Source organism: Mauremys reevesii, linkage group 6, assembly GCF_016161935.1.
Source record: "Mauremys reevesii isolate NIE-2019 linkage group 6, ASM1616193v1, whole genome shotgun sequence".
NCBI lineage: Eukaryota > Metazoa > Chordata > Testudines > Geoemydidae > Mauremys > Mauremys reevesii.
Genome location: NC_052628.1, coordinates 101,240,858 through 101,260,771, shown reverse-complemented (window position 1 = coordinate 101,260,771; position 19,914 = coordinate 101,240,858). Strand labels below are relative to the sequence as shown.

Sequence of the window (19,914 nt, the reverse complement as noted above, 5' to 3'; positions counted from 1 at the left end):
TGTATGTCCGTCATCCTGCCGATCACTCTGCTTGTACAGCATACTCCCCTGCCCTTACCCCCGCCCCTTTTTTTTGTCAGTTTAGCTTGTAAGCCCTTTGGGGACAACACTGTGGCACCAATCCTGTTTAGGGTAGTCATAGTCCATAAAACACCAAAGAAAAAAAATCCACAATTTTCCAGCCATATATTTTTGGAGGATCAAGGAGATCAAAGTGAGCATGGAAGGGGTTGCTGCCTCTTTGGCTCATCAAGTCATCAGTTTCTGGAAAGATAATATCAATCACAATGGGGAATTATGTTCTGTCCTTGTATTGTGGAAACAAAGGAGAGGGGAGTGGACCCTGCCCTCGTGTTTTTTGTTTTTGTTTTTTAGTTTTTGATTTCTTGTGATGACTTTCAGATTTAATTAGTTTGGCTCCTGCTTTCAGTTCTGCTTTCTTCTTGTAGTTTTCAGCTTGTCGCCAACCAGGATATATGCTCAGGAGACAGCAGGAAGTATCAGTATTATTTCATAGTAATTATTCCTTTGGTAAGATGAGACGTGCAGTGTTAGATCAAGCTTTTCATATATGCCATTGATACAAGAGGAAAACGTCTGATGGTAGGAAACAGTGTAAGAGGGTTTCTTGGTACTACCTGTGTTAGTAGTCTCCTTTTTCAGTTGGAGAAATCCTCTCCCTCTAAGGGCTGGTCTACATTACTGCTTAAGTCGATGTAACTTACGTCGCTCAATGATGTGAAAAAGACACACAGCTCCGAGCAAAGTAAGGTACGTTGACCTAAGTGCTGTCCACACTGATGCTATGTCAGCGGGAGATGCTTTCCTGCCGACATAGCTTCTGCCTCTTGCAGATGTGAAGTAATTACACCGACGGGAAAGCGCTCTTCCGTCGGCATAGCTTGTCTTTTCCAGAAGTGCTACAGTGGCACAGCTGTGCCACGGTAGCCCTTGAGTGTAGACTTGCCATAACTGGTCAGGGAATATGTGTAGTATCTTTTGGAAGGAACTCGTTTTATCAATTCTTTCCCCTGCCCTAGCTTGAGTGTACTGTAATCTTTTTCCTATTGTTTGATATTGCTGTATGCAGCATATAATAACATTTTGTGGATGAGTCCATTCAGGAGATTAGATATTATGCTACTGAGGGCCATATGAGTACCTAAATAAATGGATAGACTCATGAATAACACAGTATAAAGTGAAAGGTCAGAGAAGTTGAAGCTCTGGTGTCTGTTTTGTGGTGCTGGTTCTTTTAATTTCAAAACAAAGCAAAAAAAGTAGAAGAATGTTGAGAAAGTGAATCTGTTGAAGAGCAGAGAAAAAATGTACTGGGCTTTTATCATACTGTGATTGAAGTCTGAGGGTATGTCTACACTACCAGAGAAGTTCGATTCTACTTAAATCGAATTTGTGGAACCGATATTACAAAGTCGAACGTGTGTATCCACACTAAGGACAGTAATTCGACTTTGTGAGTCCACACTAATGGGGCAAGCGTCGACATTGGAAGCGGTGCACTATGGGCAGCTATCCCACAGTTCCCGCAGTCCCCGCTGCCCATTGGAATTCTGGGTCGAGCCCCCAATGCCTGCTAGGGGAAAAAATGTGTCGAGGGTGGTTTGGGGTAACTGTCGTCATTCAACCGTCACTCCCGCCCTCCCTCCCTGAAAGTGCCGGTGGGCAATCAGTTCGCGCACTTTTCTGGTGAGTAACAGCGTGGATGCCACAGCACTGCGAGCATGGAGCCTGCTGCGATCATCGCTGCACTTATGGCCGTTGTCAACTCCTCGCATCTTATCGTCCACCTTTTTCACAGGCAGATGCTGAGAAATCGGGCGAGGAGGCTCCGGCAGCGCGGTGAGGACATGAAGTGTGAGAGTGGCACAGACCTCTCACAGAGCACGGGACCCCGTGCCGTGGACATCATGGTGGCAATGGGTCATGTTCATGCTGTGGAACGGCGATTCTGGGCCCGGGAAACAAGCACGGACTGGTGGGACCGCATAGTGCTGCAGGTCTGGGATGAATCACAGTGGCTGCGAAACTTCAGGATGCGTAAGGGAACTTTCCTTGAACTGTGTGAGTTGCTGTCCCCTGCCCTGAAGCGCAAGGACACCCGGATGCGAGCAGCCCTGACTGTGCAGAAGCGAGTGGCCATAGCCCTCTGGAAACTTGCAACGCCAGACAGCTACCGGTCAGTAGCAAATCTACCATGGGGGTTGCTGTGATGCAAGTAGCCAACGCAATCGTCGAGCTACTGCTCTCAAAGGTAGTGACCCTGGGAAAATGCAGTGGGGCTCTGTCCTCCTGCCTCTGGTCCTGCAGAACATCCACAAGGCGCCGGAGCGTGTCCGTTTGCTCCCTCAGTAGTCCAATCGTTTGAGTCGCCTGCTGGTCTTCCTGCCGCCACCTGTCCTCCTGTTCGCTGTGTGAGCACTGGTACTGCGACATGTTCTCCCTCCACTGGGTCTGCTGGGCCGCCTCGGCTCGGGAGCAGCCCATAAGTTCTGAGAACATCTCGTCCCGTGTCCTTTTCTTTCGCCGCCTAATCTGCGCCAGCCTCCGTGAGGGGGATGCCGGGGTAGGTTGGGAGACAGTCGCAGCTGTGTGATGGGAAAAAGGGAGTGAATTCCTAACAAAGATACATTTTTGCGAACAATGAACATAGTCTAGTCTGTCTCTGTGAACAAGACCATGCACAGCACCTCTCTCATGCGCACTCAGGACAAGTTCGAATTTTCGGCCTTCGCATTCAGTGCCTGGGGTCTTGCAGTGGAGATCAGACAAGCGGGGCAGGACAGCAGAATTCGTGTAGCAGGCAGACATGGTAAGCCGTAGACTTTTGGCTGCTTAAAACTTAATTTATAGCAGTGCCCTCCTTTCGCGGTCAAAGCAGTGCTCCTAGCGTTGGCCAGTTCCTGCTGCCGGCAATCAGGAAAGCATGAACTCTGCCCCTGTCCCGCCTCCACCGCGTGGCTGTAAACCGCAGGTTACAGTTATGTAAAGGAACAGGCAAGCAGTCCCAATACTAACATTCCCCTAATTCAAAGCAGGCCACCATGAGCGAAATCACCCTGATGAGGATCAGTGACACAGATAAAGACCGCATGCTGCGTGAAAGCCAGCAAAAACCATTGCTCTGCGAGGCAATGATATCAGAGTACCTGAGGATAGCCTGGCACGGAAAAGTGTGCTACCACGGAGGACGCAATAAGGCCGCTCTCCCCAGGAACCTCGTGCGGAGGCTTTTCGATTACCTCCAGGAGAGCTTCGTGGAGATCTCCCAAGAGAATTTCTGTTCTATCCTCGTTCATATTGACCTTCTTTTCAGATAGTTAATATTCCTGTTCAGTTAAAAATAAATGTTTACATGTTTAACGCACTTACCGACTGATCCTTCCCCTGATTCAGGGTCCGGGTTAACGGCTGGGGAGGGTTGGTAGGGGATCTCCGTGAGGGTGATGAAGAGATCCTGGCTGTCAGGGAAATCAGCGTTGTAAGCGCTGTCGATTGCCTCGTCCTCCTCATCTCCTTCCTCATCTTCCCCTCCACGAACCTCTCCGAGGAACCATCCGTCAACACTATCCCATCCTCAGAGTCCACGGTCAGTGGTGGGGTAGTGGTGGCGGCCACACCTAAAATGGAATGTAGTGCCTCGTAGAAGCGGCATGTCTGGGGCTGGGATCTGGAGCGTCCGTTTGCCGCTTTGGTCTTCTGGTAGCCTTGTCTCAGCTCCTTGATTTTCACGCGGCACTGCGTTGCATCCCGGCTGTATCCTCTCTCTGTCATGGCTTTGGAGATCTTCTCGTAGATCTTCGCATTCCGTTTTTTGGACCGCAGCTCCGAAAGCACAGACTCATCGCCCCACACAGCGATCAGATCCAAGACTTCCCAATCAGTCCATGCTGGGGTCCTCTTTCTGTTCTGAGATTGCATGGACACCTCTGCTGGAGAGCTCTGCATCGTTGCCAGTGCTGCTGAGCTCGCCACGATGTCCAAACAGGAAATGAGATTCAAACTGGCCAGACAGGAAAAGGAATTCAAATTTTCCCGGGGCTTTTCCTGTGTGGCTGGTCAGAGCATCCGAGCTCGGACTGCTGTCCAGAGCGTCAACAGGGTGGTGCACTGTGGGATAGCTCCCGGAGCTATTAGCGTCAAATTCCATCCACACCTACCCTAATTCGACATGGCCATATCGAATTTAGCGCTACTCCCCTCGTTGGGGAGGAGTACAGAAATCGAACTAAAGAGACCTGTATGTCGAACTAAATAGCTTAGTTGTGTGGACGGGTGCATGGTTAATTTGATTTAACGCTGCTAAATTCGACATAACCTCCTAGTGTAGACCAGGCCTGAGAGTGCTCCCAGTGACTTCATTGGGAGCAGAAGCAAGTCCTATTCAATTTTTAGCTACATGATTAGTAGTCAACTTAAAAAGTCTATCCAAATCTTGACTCTTTTTTTGTTTTTCATTTAACAGCCTACTATTTCATCATTATAAACCAACCTCATTTATCTTTGCTTATCCTTATTGATAATTTGAAAGTAATGAGCATGTAAGCAGTTTTACACTATATTACTGCTAAGATTTTGTAACAGAATTGATGGGATTTTTGGTCAAAGGCAGCATTTGATGGGCTGTTTAGGTAAAGGCCTGGAAAAGGAAGGGTTATCTACAACTTGAGCGAGTTTATTATGGCTTAGTGATTTGCTGATTGATTTAGTTTGCTGTCAGTTAAGGCTCTCTTAATGTCAGTTTTCTTTGCATAATGCCTTGAAATAAAGACTGATGAAGTTTCTCAGATTGATGCCGCTTACATAAACTGACCCCGATTTGCCCTGTTCTGCATGACAATTTAAGTGACAGCAGTTAGAGGAAATATAGCAATGAATATGCAACTTAAGGATTAAGGAAAACTCAAGTAAACCTTTCAGAATGTAAAACTAGGCATAAAAGCTAGAAGCTGTTCTGTTAATTCCACAGTTGTCTTGTGTTTAAGAAATAGGCTGATGTTGTGTCCCAAGTGGCGTACTGATGAAGTGAAATTGAAAGAGAAAAGTTTAGGAAGGATTAAAAATTAAATGATATATTTTTGAGTTATACTAAATTTTCTCTTATCTTTATCCTATTTGAAAGTGCAGCTCTAGAGTGTGTGTTTTGTAAATATGTGAATTTCAGATGCATGAAGTCTTACAATTTGAAATGCATCTGTTCTCTTTTTGTACTCCCGTATTGCATGTGTAACTTAAACTGTTGTCTTGGTTATTGAGTGTGACATACAGTCCACACCAGTGGGGAGCTGTCACCTCTGCCCTGTAACCTGGGATGCTCTGTAATACCTTGCTGTTGTAGCCTCCAACCTGGACCGCTCACAACCAGCCACCAGCATTCAGGTCTCTTCCAGATGTGTTTTGTGTGTAACTGCAGCCTGCCATTTACACCCTGGCTCTCACTAGCCTTGCTTATACTGCAGGGTGATCCCAACACACTCCAGATTTCCCCCCAGAAATGTTTCCTGTATTGCACAGCCATTTCCTGGACTGTCCAAATATATTAAGACCATTATTCCTTTAAGTGAATAATATACTAGTTTGTTATCCTAAGTAGTGTTGCCCAGATACCTTAACTTAAACACACTGGATTAGATAAAACAAGTTTATTAACTACAGAGAGATTCTGAACGAGTACAAATAAGGCATAAAAGTTAGAGGTGGTTACAAGAAAAATAAATATAAAATTATTTCTGGTACCTAACTTAACAAACTATATTAGAATCCAGCAAAGCTTCTCACCACATGCTTCTAACATCATTATTGATCAAACTCTTCAGGTCAGGACCTTCTCTGGCCCAGCAGAGTCCCACAGCTGTTTCCTTTGTCTTCTCAAGTGCAGCAAATGAGGTCAGCGAGGGGACAGAAAGCGGTGTTTGGGGGTGTTTGCCCCTCCTTTTTATAGTTTCAGTTCCTCACTGAAAATCATTTCCAGCTAAGAACCAAGAGACATGGGGTGTGGTGCAGGAAGGAGACCTTATGTTGTTTCTTTGCTAAGATGCTGATCTCTTTGTCCCTGCCTCCCATTCTTGCCAAAGAATGGCCACTTGATATGACTGTTTACTGCTTAAATGTAAATCAAGGCACCAGGACTGGTGCCAGGCACCAGCGCAGGAAGCAGGTGCTTGGGGCGGCTATTGGAGAGGGGCGTCACGTACGGCTCTTTGGTGGCAATTCAGTGGCAGGTCCCTCAGTCTGTCTTGGAGGGAACAACCTGCTGCCGAAGTGCTGCTGATCACGGCTTTTTTATGGCGGCAAAAACTCTGGAGCCAGCCTTGCAAGGCACACAGATTACTTTGTTTAGGACAGACCTGCTGATTTCTGCCTGAGCAGGGGTGTGGGTTTGGAACACGTGTTGTTAACATCATACAGGGGAATCTTATAACTTCACATATAATGTTGCTACCTATATTTCACCATAACAATACTGACCTGCAAGTTATGAGTTTTTAAATGATACCTCGCAAGGCATACCTTGTACAAAGATTATTACAGTAGTGTATAGGGTGTAAACACAGGATTGCATGCGTATGTTTAACCTTGCTTATTGGGTTACCAAATTGATTAATGGATAGTGGAACATGCTGCTAAAGAGTTACAATAGTCAAGTCCAAACACTGTTTACTGGACTGAAAACAGCATCCGTTTTTAGGGTTCAAAATTTCCATTGCTTTTCAGGGCAAGTATATTTTGAGTGGGGCAGGGGCACTTACTTTTGAAAAGTATGGATGTGGTACCTGAGTTTGTGATATTAACAGAGAAAGGCTAGGGTGAAAGTCAAAGGAGAAACCACCAAGATTGGAAAGGAGGTGGGAAGGGGGAGAGAAGAAGCATCTAATAGATGGGTGGATGAATTGAATAATTTTGTGAGTCTGAATGATTAGGGATGCATATCAAATATCAAGTTGGCCTGTGGATGGGTGCAACTTTCATAGGTTCAGATAAACATTCAATCCAAACCTCCCTCCTTTTTTTGCCCTGGGTAACTGACAAACCCCTTCTCAAAGTAGAAAAATGTTTAAGAACGTTTTTCAAAAACTCTCTCAAGACATAGGTGACCTGTCCACACTAGGTAGATGCTGCCAGAACAAAAACATTGACTAGAACCCTTTTTAAAACTGGTTGTCTAAAACAATTTCAGAGTAGTGTCAGTTTCCCAGTGAGAAATTTTTCTGCTTGAGACATATAATGTATGTTAGACAGTGCAACAGAATGAAAACTGTTCATACAATTCCATTAAAAATATATTGAATATATTCAGGTTGCATGATTAAGCATTCAAAGCACTTAATTCTGGCCCATTCATTGTATGCCTATGCTTTATGGTAGGCTCTTTACCTATGAGGTCACATTCTGTAATCTCTAGTAAATACAATATCATCTTTTTTTCCTACATTAGATACACATGTAACACCTTGTACCTTTTTTCTTATCTGTTTACACAAACTGCTTTGTCAAAATAATCCTGATTAAACTTGAATTAGAGTTTTATACAAGCTCTCTGTGGTATTTATGTAAATAATTTTGTCAGCCCCTTATTCTTGTAATTTTTTTCAGCCATCAGCACAGTTTTTCTTTGGCACTGCAGTCGGAGTTGGATCAGGCTCTAAACTACTAAGCTAATGTACCTGTGCGCACATACATTTTGCTGTATTTCTTAGGTGTACGTCACTTAACCATGAAGCTGACTTAACAGCAAAGTAACATACTCCCAGTACCTTTAGGCTCTTACGGAGTCTTGCTGTACCTTCCCCCACAATATCTTGGAAATCTAATATTAATTTCCCCATTTTGCTCCCTTCTGATCATTCCAAAATGTAGTCTCTAAAATTGTCTTCCTTGGCAGTTCATCAGGCAATATCATTCCCTTTTCAAGTCACTTCATTAGCTTTCCCTTCCCCACCATATCAAGTTTAATCAGCTCATCTGCCCCTTAAAAGCCCAGCCTAAAAATCTAAATCTCTGTAGTTTCTTGTTGTGTTCCCTCAGTGGTGTTAGTCTTGGTGTCTCTTGTCATTTTCTCCTCCCACTCCATCTTCATGCCCTCTTCATGATGCTCTCCGATTCATGGAATGACTTTCCAATACTGTGCCCTTCTTTTGCTGACACACAAGCCTTCCAAAGACTCCCTTTCTCCATGAGACCCACAAATACTAACCCACAGTAAAATGACCAATATTGCTTAAGAGGAAAAGAGAAAGAAAATGGGAGAGAGGAGGAAGGGAATAGTTTTAACATCTTCCTCTGTGTCTGTTGCTTAAACTGTAAGCTGTCTGGGGCAATGACTGCCTTTATTTTTCATCTTGTACACTACCACGCATAAATAATGAAAATAATATTCCAAGCATCAGCAAGATCCTCCTCCTTAAATGGTAGCTTGCTTCAATAATTAGAAGAAAGTTTGGAGTCCCCAGAGCCTGAACTTATCAACAAACTCCCCTCTAATGCTCTTAATTTATAAATTATTTTCTATAGGATCAATAATCATTCTTTATAATAATTTCCATGACTATTGTTTTATGCCCATTTGCTGTGGTTTCCAGAAGAAGCACTTTCCCTTCCGTCTCTGTCAATTTCAATGCTCTCTTTTCAGTTTTCTTGTAGGAAGTCATGTCATTACCTCTGACAGAGAATATAGCCTTTTATTTCAAGCGTCCTTCCCTTGGGCTATCCTCCGAGACCTTTGGGGGAACATAATTATTATCGGAACAAAGGGGATAGAGTTAGGCCCCAAGTGTGGCCCTGAGTCAGCTTTGGTTGAAAAAAGTTGTAACAGGACTGGTTTGATTTTTGGCACGTTTAAATTGTACGTGCCACGGTTGAATGGAGCCCAACAAAAAGTTTACTGTTGAAACAAGATACCAGGAGAACAGATCATTAAAAAAGTGCCAAACAGCTGCAAAAGTGCAATTTTGCTGAATGTTGTCTCCCATGAGGCCTTTTCTGATGCCTGAGAAGCTGCTATGTTTACATCCTCTACTGATGTTGCCACTAGACATTTTGGGCGATGGGACAAGGCAGCCAGAGTGAATTTTCAAATGCTAAAATGAGGGGGGAAATTAATCCCTCTACCCACAAAAACAGCCTCCACAGGCTTCTAATAAATATCATAAAATCACTCGGGGTTGGCCTTCTCAAAGCCAAAATTAATTGGTATATGTTTGTTTTTGTGAACCTGTTAAACTAATCTTATTTATGTAATATTAGGGCCAGACATAAACTAGGGTTGCAGAAATAAAAGGCATACTGTATGTTATCCATTAAACACACAGAACTCCAATCTTTTGAGTTTTATTTCCACACATCAGCCCAACTTCACACTATACATAAAATTTGTAGTCTCTTCAGATTTTTATCTAAGTGCTTTGTTATACTAAAGTTAGGCTCTCATTCTTCTGCAGTCCATTTATTATTCTTTCTTTTGTTCTTTTTATCTCTTTCTATATATTGCCCCTAGGTACATTTTACTACCTACTAATATTCTTTCTAGTTCAGGATTTTCTGAAGGGGGAAAACCTAACAGGGGAATGTTAATTTTGATTTTCCTTTTTTTCATACTTTAAAAATAAAAAGGTGCAATATGTGAAGTACTTGGTTCTTGATTTTTTTGACTGCTGTATTATACGGTACATATTTGAGGCTTATGCTGCCTGTCTGGTCTGTTTATGACACATTCTTTGATTTGCATTAGCTCATAATAGGTTGCCTGTGGTTATTTATTTCCTTTCTTTTCCTTTCTTCTAAATAGGAGATAAAATCATCTCTAGGTATGTAATTGCTGTACACTCAGCTGGTGTAAATGAAATGGAAGTCAGTAGCACTACATTGATTTACAGGCTGAGGATCTGGTCCTTAATGCAATTTGTTTTACATTTGGTATTTATTGGCAGCTATGAAGGCATTAGATAATATTTTAATCTTTTGTTATCTGCAAATCAAAACACAGAAAGTACAATTGCAGAAAAAAATAAAGTTCTTATTGGATTGTATTTACTCTCACTAGGTTACATTAACCTAATAATCGGGAAAGGGGTATCTCACTGACAGAGTATTTCCACATGGAATAAATAACTGATTTTCCTTTCCTCATGAAGTATAATAAATACATTACTACTTTGACAAGAAATCATTTAATAATTTGTGCACTCTGATCTATGTGTTTCCTAAAATATTTTTCCACCAAAGTTTTCAACTTGGTAATACTTTGAGTGACCTTTTGATCTAGTTAATTAAATTTAAAGGATATGCATTAGCCCTCATTTTGTACTTTAATCTTCATGTCTCTTGACCATTGCTGCATAATTTATCAGTGCCAGCTAACAGAATGCCACATTTTACTATACTTTATAAAAAAAAATCCCCAAAGTTTAGTCTTCTAGCTGACAAATTTCTAGCCAATATAATGAAAAAGATATTTACAAGCATAATGTTGCACTGTACATCTTAGAATTCTGAATAACAGTGAGCACATAGAGATGATCAGTCAGTCATATCACTGAAGGGAGGGAATATATCTATAATTTCTGCATGTGCTGTAGAAAGGGGCCTCCTGTGAAAACTCTTGTTCTATTCTAAGGTTGATTGGAGGGGGACAATATGATGATTTTAAAATTGCACTTTTGCTCCATAGTTCATTGTGGTGTTTTAAAAAAAAATCATATAAGGCTTGAAGTAGTTTGCCTCACTGGCAATTTGTCAGAGTAAGATGCTCAACTTCATAGATCTGTAGCCCAAACCATAACTATTTGTGAGAAACTCTGTAGTACAAATAGGCCATCCTCAGACTTAGTAGTGTTTGAGCAGGGTTCAGCTTACCTGTTAGGTTAAATAGATTTTTCTTGTTCTTGTTTTTCCAGTGTTTTGTTCTGTTTTTGACTAATCCTTACCTTTATCTGTTTTAATTTAAAACAGATAGTGTCACCTTTCAATGTCCATTTTAACCAAAATTAGGAAAGTGGAAGGATAAGTACTATCTTATCTATCTCCCCACTCACATTGCCTCCATTGTTATAGTAACTGAGTGCATCACAGACATTAACACATTTATTCTCACAATGCCCCCTTTTACTGATTGGGAATAGACGCAAAAAGAAATTAAGAATAACATATTCAAAGGTACCTAAGTCCCATTTTCAAAAGTAATTTAGGGCCAGGTGTTTAAAAGTATTTAGGCATCTAAAGATGCAGATAGGCACCTTGTGGACTTTTCAAAATACCTAACTCCCTTTGCAATCAATGGGAGTTAGGCACCTAGACACTTTGGAAAATCCCACTAGCCATACACCTGCATCTTTAAGCATCTAAAGATATTTAAAAATCTGGCCTTTAGGCTCTTAAATTTCATTGAACATCACATTTTAAAATGGGATTTAAGTTCTTCTTAACATTTACCCCAGTCCATCACCTTAACTGCAAGACCTTTCTCCATGCTACTCTCTTCAGTACCCTTTTTGTGTCATTAGTTGCAGCCAGTTTAGCATGTTGCTTTTCCATTTTCATGAAGCTGACAGGTCTTGAGCAGTAGTGTTGGAACATGGGTATGTTCTCACGGTGATAACTCCTTTTGGCATTATAATATGCTTCTGCCATGTCAATAGCACTATAAGAGATATGATTTTTAAAAAATAACTACATCTCCTATGAAATGGAAGGGGACTCTGACTACTTACTCTGACTACTTACTCTGAACTAACCAAAAAAAGGAATTCATTACCATTTGTGCTCTAAAACTGGCAGTATTATGCAAGTTTCAGCCTTTATTCCAGCTGGCTTTTTTAATGTTTAAAATTAATATTCTTCAGCCCTCAGAATTGCTGTGGCCTCTTTAGTTAAGTCTGCTGACCCCACTGACATTCCTACAATACTCGTCAGTCTGAAAGGGGTTTTAGCTTTTAAAGTGAATGTGTGAAAATATATGTGTGAGTTGCAAAAATCGCTTCCTATAATATTCAGGGATCACTATGACTGGCTTTTCTGAATGAAAATCAATGTCTAATATGTATTTTAAAAATCATTCTTACTTGTAATGAAAGATGATTTGTTACTTGTTTCAGATGTTCTATTCCCAGTTTGCATGTCACGCTATTACCAGTGTATTCAAAAAACAGAAGGGCTCACTAAAATGTGGTTCCCACAGACATGTCTGAATGTCAAATTTAGTGCTATAAAAATATATCCGGAAGGCTACAAAAGTATCTGTACTTGTCATTGTTGTATCTGTTTTTTAAAATCTGGCATGCTGGTGGAAGCGGGGGGCTGTGAAGCTCTGTTTCTGGAAGATACCTGATCTCCAATTCTGTTGTTAACACTGTTGATCAGTGAATAAACCTTATTTCTAGAGTGATTGCAGATGTTATATCTGTAGTATACAAATAAGGATAAAAACAAAAAATGTTAAATTCCAATAGAAACGAGTGAAATCACTGTTTGACCAACTTTAAAATGAGCAAATAGGAAAGATTTCTCCCTCCCCCACCAATGATTCAAATAAGGGACGCTTAGGTACTGTAGGAAGCAATGTTAGTGACTCTCCATGTGATTTTCTTTGTGTTGACTCAACAATAAATCAGTGTCTTGATTGATGCTAAGCACATTTTACTGCTGGGGGTGCTGTCTTCCAGATTAGATTTACAACTGAAGTTCTGGATATTTGTTGTTGAAGATCTCCTGGTACCTTTTGGAGGCGTAGAGTGTGTTGACCTCCATGTCCTGTCTGATTTCAAATCTAGGTTGCCCTGTCAAAATTCCTCTGGGAGTTTAAACCTTCTTAAGGTTGCATAAATGCTTCCATTCCAACTGCTTGTTTTGTTAATAACTTTGTGAAATTTCTGCCTTTCAATCGGGATGTTGTTTTTTTCCCCTGAAAGTTTGAGCATAAGAAGAGTTGAGAGGAAAATACACTATCCCTGTGATTTAAAAAATAAGTAAGTCTTTCCAACCTTTTAAAACTGAAACAACTGGGGTTAGAAAGTTCATGTTTGATAGGGAAATGGTGAAATGGGACGCACAGCACCTCTTCAGTAGGTGCTTCAATAACACCTTGATTCTACAACGTCCTATACATGGGCAGAGCCCTGTTTTCACTAATGGGACTGCATTGGCACAAAGGTGCACCTGCACATGCGAGCTAGCAGGATCAGGTCCTCAGCTCAAAGGGTGGGCAGCTAAGAAAAGTCAGGCTCCACATTTTAATTTTAGCTGTGACCTTAAATATGTACTTTAGGTATACATGCTTGCAAGTCACATATTGGTGACTAAATAGTTACAGAAATGGAGTTTTATTTCGAAGAAAAGTCAGCAAATGCCAGAGTCCAAATTGCACCTGCAGCATAAACCCTGTTCCCTTCTGTGTATTCATCTGTAAGTTACACAACAGCATACAATTTCTCAAATAATAGAATGGGGCAAGATTGTTTTCTCTACATCTTGAGATACACGTTTAGCATCTTGAAATACATTTTCAATTTGATATACTTAACCTTATTGTCATTATCGTAAAAGTTGAGAGTATAATATATTGAAGGACTCTATCTTAATACTTATATAGAAGGGGTCAGAGGTAAGATGAGCATGTAACCTCCGCTTTGATATTTCCTGATTTATGAGTGCTCAGTCACAGGCCCTGTTGCATCAAGGTACTTCAGCACATGCCTAACATTAAGCCCATGAGCAATCTCATTGAGGTGAAGCATCATAGTGTTTTGTATGGAACATGCTATTCTTTGTTTTGTTCTAAACCATTGTGTAATATTTTTTGTAAATGGCTGCCACATTCTACTCAAGACCAGATGCATTTGGTAGGTATCAACATAGGCAAGCCCTTACGCTGGCTTGGATATCTTTCCTGGAGTGGGGCCATAATGTGTAAAGCACTTTGGGATTCTTCTTACTGAGAAAAGCTGCCATATATGTGATGTAAGTAATTTATTAGTAATATTTGGCCGTATTCACCCCTGGTGTAATACATTTGACTTCAGCCCTGTTCCTTTAATTTTATTTTTACAAACAGTAGAAAATGTATAAAACAAAAACTTGAAAAGATCTTGGGAGTTTCCTTTAGTGCTAGTGAATTTATTTTAGCCTACAGATTTCATATTAACCTTAAAGCTGTTCTTACATTAGAAAACTCACTACAGGTCACTTCAGAAGAGAAAACTGTAACCTATAAAATGTGATTAACCTGTTGTAAAGAAGAGCAATAATCCCAACAGTGTTATACTATTTAGGGTAGATTTAAAGTTACTAGGACTGCCAAATCATTTTTATTCTATTTTGCTGTTAACTTTATCATCAGTCTGATCAATATTACACAGCTGGAACATTCTTCCATATACACAAAGCACAATTATATTTTCCCAGCTATATTGTAAACAGGTTACTTACTTTAAGAGGGCTGGAAGTTTACTTGATTTCTTTTGTTGCATGCCAAATTAAATCTGTGGGGGTTTTTTTAATGTGAGTTGAGAGAGTGAGTGTCTCAGTTCAATTTGAAAATGTGCATTTTTACCTCAAACTGTGTTTGAGGTAAACTTCCCTGCAGATAGAAATTGACCTTACACTGAAACTTGTATTTAAGTACAGTGAAAAATAGTGTCAGCTGTTGAATGCAGTAATCCATATTTGAAAGTATCTCCTAATTTAAGTGCAGGGTTGTGTGCTTTCTGTAATGCTATCAGCCATTTACAATATTGGTAGGGTTACATAAACCTTTGCTATGTCTTTTCATTGTTAATTACTGCTGCTGAACTTTATTTTGTTTTCTTTATTAATTCCAATCTTTGTTTTCTTTATTAATAAAAGTTAGCTAGTGTGATTCTATTAATGAATTTGGCTGTATGCAAGCTGGCATTTATGTAAGGTCCACACGGTATTGATTATTTATTTTACTTTTTAAAGGCTCTGATTATAAGTTTTATGGATGTCTACCAACTCGCAAGCTCCAGAGTTGCTACACTAGAGAGAGAAATAGCATCTCATCGACATCACATTGCAGCCCTGAAATCAGAACTCCAAACAGCTTGTCTTCGTGAAAATGAAAGCTTACAATCAGTAAGTCTGCTTTCCATACTTTAATTTGATTTTATAATTTGGATATTAAGATTACTAGGCTGTATCTACTCTCACATTGTGTAGTTCTGATAGGAATGTGTGATCATATTTCTTCAATATAGCTAATTTCATATCACAGTTTAGCACAGTAATACAATATTACCAGTATAAAAATGCTATTGTGATGCTTGATACGTGGCTAAGGGGAGGGTGGTGGATGGAGAGCAATGAGAGGATTAATTTTACTACAATGTCTTGTATAAAGATTTGTTCATTGTTGCCAAAGCTAAAAACACAGCATCATGGCTTCTTTGTCTTTGGCAATGCAGCTGACAGTTGGATTTTGGACCTGAAGCATGCGACTGTCTATAGATGCAGCATGTCCTATTAAGCCAGAATGTTATTAATTATGCGTATAACCAAAATGGTAATTAGAACATGTGATTATTCTCCATAGGCAACTATACTTATTCATAATACATGTCTAGTGAAAGAGAAATATTATGATTAATCGTCTATAAAGTTAAAATCCTATTTCAAGAATCATTTGATGTCACAAATATTGTTGTCCACGACAAAATTTGGGTTAATTTAAGGCTAATAAGGTGATTCTCCAGATCTGAGAACGGTCTTTAGGGGGATTATTGACTGCAGATATATTTGTGTCACACAGGCATCAGGCAGACATATAAACTGTCACAAATATGTAGCTAAATATGTCTTTAGTGAGATTGTGTAGGTAAGTTGCATATAATTAATACATTTTTCCAATTCTTTCTTTCTTTTTCCTTATTGTATAAAGGGATGAGTGTTTTTTTGTCTTGGGTTTTTTCTTTCTCCCTTTTCACTCTGGATACAGCAAAGGATAGTAAGGAAAACCGAGGTAATATTTTATACTGAGTGTCAAGTAGGAAGAGGGGAGTCATTAAAACAAACCAAGTAAACATATCAGCAAAGCATTATTCAGGGACTGTGCTTGTGACTTTAGCTCCATAAGAGCTTGCATTAATTTCTCATGGACTCATTTCTACATTGGATCAGCACAGAGGGAGATATTTCCCTCGGTGCTGAACTTAAACTTTAAGATCTTTGGAGGAAAGGTTGAATGTGTGATCTGATATCATCACATAAGTGCAAAGCTGTGTTGATACATTTGTGACTCTAGACAACCTAAGAGGCCTATTGAAATTGTTTCTTTTCTTTTCTAACCAATGTTCCTTTATCTTTTGGGTACTACTAGGTTTACATGTGTACTGCTGAGCTGCTTCAGTCTTACTAGGTTGCTCCTTTGTCTTTTTATTGTTGAGGGTTTCAATCAAGATGACCACTTGTGTAGCTAAGAGTGGGAAGCCTGCCAAGATTACTGCAGTGAGGTTTGCTTGCCTTTGGATATAGAGAGTTTTGAGTTAAGATTATGCTATTACAGTTTTTGAAGCGCTATTCTATGGTTTGAAATGGCACTATAAAAAGCTATGATGCCTGTGATTAAACTTAACACTTATTGTAAATTATATAATTCTATATACATCATCAGTGCAAAAACTATGTTGTTGTTGTTTGTTATTTGTACGGCAGTGGCATCTGTAGGCTCCAATCACAGATCAGTACCTTATTATGCTAGGTGCTACACGAACAAAAAAGACAACCCCTCTCCTTGGGAGTTTTCAGTCTACTGACAGCCTAAGTATAAGTATTCATGCAAAATTATGGTTTAGAATTTAAACATAACAAAGACAGGAGATTCAAAGTTATTTTTCCTAAAACACCTTAACTCAACTCACTTGTATGTATGTAGTATTTTGTAATATTTGTATATTTTGTAAGCTCTGCCCATTAATATTTGCAGTGATTTCAGAAAGCCTGAATTTTAACAAATGTAGCAGTCATAAATTTGAACTTTCAGACTGTTCTGTGTTTTAAATTCTCAACCTTAACACTCCAATAATCTAAATTGTTTGGGATGTTTTTGCATTGAATTTCCTTTCTTAGATTTTAATAAAAAGGCAGTGTGATTGCTTGCTGAAATAGATATATGAATAGATAGTACATGGGAGCTATCCCCTGACATCCCAAAGGTAAGGAGGGATAGGTCCAGTGGCCTATTCTTAGGCTAGCTGCTTTGGCCCGGTATTTCAGATTTCATGCATACTATATAGCACAAAACCACTCTATTCACGAAGCCTTGGAGCACACAATAGTGGAACTGAATGTATGATCTAATGATATCACATTTAGCCCCCACCCCATCCCCTTACCAAAACCGTAAGATAGGAGGGCTTTATCCAGAGAGATTATCCAGTGTATTTATCCAGACTAACTGGTCAAGCTCAATTAGTTTACACAGTTTTTCAGGGTGCAGAGCTTTCGTATGTGCTCGTCATGTACATGTCAATCTGGAACACCAAATCATAGTTTATTGCTAAAATTAATTGTCTGGGAAGTACACTTTCTGTGTGTGTCTAGTATTTACTTAAAACGGTAATTACTAAATCAGATTTCAGTTCTCCATTCTACTCTTCCTACCATCCTGTGAGTAGTTCCAAACTGATGTTGGTTTCTTCTTTTGCTTACCACCCTCTGGCTGTCTCTTTCACCTGTTGGTGTACCTCTGTTCTCACCTCCAGTTCCATTCTCTCACAGACATTTTCCATTGTAACTTAGTTTGATCCTCTTTCTTCCACACTATTTTCTCACATGCTTAAGCAATGTTACTTCTCTGATAGACTTCTTCTAAAACCTGCTACCTAGGCCCCTTCTTCCCCCCTCTCTCTGCCCAAGATTTTGCTGATTACTGCCAGAACGGGCGCAAGGATGTTTTGTGCCCTAGGCAAAACTTCCACCTTGTGCCCCCCTCAGCCCTGTGGCAACTCTCCGCCCCCCCCGCCCTAAGGTGCCCCCCCTGCCCTGAGATGCCCCTCCCCCCCACGGCAGCTCCCCCTGGCCCGGGGAGCCATGCAGCAGCTCCCCACCCCAGCTCACCTCTGCTCCGCCTCCTCCCCGAGCACACGGTCGCTGCACCACTTCTCCCGCCTCCCAGGCTTGCAGCGCCAAACAGCTGATTGGCGCCGCAAGCCTGGGAGGGAGAGAAGCAGAGCGGGGCAGCGTGCTCAGGGGAGGAGGTGGAACAGAGGTGAGCTGGGGCGGGGAGCGGTTCCCCTGAGTGCCACAACCCCCTTTACTTGCTACAGGCGGCCCTCCCCACGCCACCCTGACCCAGGTCCCTCCACCTAAATGCTGATGACAGCCGGGGCAGCTGAAGATCCAGCTGCCGCAGTCGCCACCGAAGGACCCGAAATGCCGCCCCCCCCAAATGCTAGTGCCCTAGGCGACTGCCTATGTTGCCTAAGGGGTGGCATCGGCCCTGATTACTGCAAAAACAAAACTGACATCTTATAGCAAGATGCGTTTATTCTCACTTTTTCCTTTCCATCTTCTCATTTTTCAACTTAGTCTCTGAATCAACATCTCCATTCTCCACTCCACTTCCAGCCCAACTACTTTTCCTCTTGGCAATGAGACACATGGTTATCCTACTTATTTAGTTATATCCAGAGATTGTGGTGTTCATTCACATTCATGCAGAGTGGAATGTGATCAAGGTAGATAAGAGTCAGCTATCAATATTTGTTTTGTGGGGGATAATGAGAGAGGAGTCAATTATTTGGCAAGGGGTGGGAGCAGGGAACATAAGTGGCAGAATGGTTCACAGACCTAACAAAAAATACAAAGTCTGGCCCTGTCTACTAGTCCCCAAAGTATCTTAATCCTTTTTTCCCCTTTCTTTCTCCCTCTGTACTGTCTCCCAGGGTGATCTCATTTCCTCCCATGTTTTTTATCTCTCACGTCTATGTTGATGATTCACAAATATATTTCTGAGTCCCTGGCCATTCTCCCTTTGTGCAGGCCTGCATCTCTGCCTTTCTCTAATGTATTTTTCATTCTTGCAACCACCTAAGACTCAGTATGGCTAAAACAGTGCTTATTATTTTTCCATCTAGAGTCTCTTTTTATACCTTTTTCTGGCATCCTTACTTCCACTGTTCTCTTGGTCTCCTGTGCTTGCAAGCTGGATTTAATTTTTGAGTCCTCTCTGTCCATCTCCCATCTTATCTATGCTCTCTCCAAATTCTGCTGCACCTTACTTTATCAACTTTTTTTCTTGCCCTCCATCTCTGGTACCAAAACATTACGAAATAGTATCGTAATAGTAGAGTAACTATTGTCATTTCCAAGATGTAGGCCTCCCCTTCTGTTTCCCCCACCCAAAATGTATCTGTCAAGACCCTATTCCTTTTTTCAGCACTCTAACCAGGTTGTCCACCTGCTGGAATCACTTAGCTGTTGTAAATGGTTGTAGCTCCATTTAAGTCAGCAAAGCTACATTGACTTAGCCATCTTTGGATGTGGCCATCAGGTTTTAATAGATCCATTGACTTTTAAGAACAGAAGAGACCAGTATGCTAGTCCATCCTTCTGCATAATACAGGTGAGAAAATTTCACCCAGTTATTTCTGCTATGAACATCTTCCAAGGCCTGCATGCCACATTCCTGCCACAGTCTCCTCCATGAAGTTCAAAGTTCAATATCTCCCTATACAAAGTTCTCCATAATTCCTCCCTGTCTTCTGCCCTTATCTCTTCTTATACCTCACCCACTCCCTTTAAGAAAGTTTAGTGCCTCTGAAAATATGTGCTTTATAATGAAAGTATCCTGATCAATGATAACTAGTTTAATGCACATTGGAAAACATAATCCTAACAGATGATACAAAACTACTCAAGATAGTTAAATCACAGGCAGACTGCGAAGAG

At 40.8% G+C, this 19,914-nt stretch overlaps 1 protein-coding gene across 6 annotated transcripts in view; it reads left to right on the top strand.

The window, feature by feature from the left end:
- CCDC171 (coiled-coil domain containing 171) overlaps positions 1-19,914 on the top strand; it is a 202,746-nt gene that overhangs the window by 159,816 nt on the left and 23,016 nt on the right. For all 6 annotated transcript variants that reach the window (XM_039544117.1, XM_039544120.1, XM_039544116.1 and 3 more), the window contains one exon: positions 14,950-15,102. In XM_039544117.1, coding sequence (XP_039400051.1) covers positions 14,950-15,102 — 153 coding nt within the window. The remainder of the gene's footprint in view (positions 1-14,949; positions 15,103-19,914) is intronic.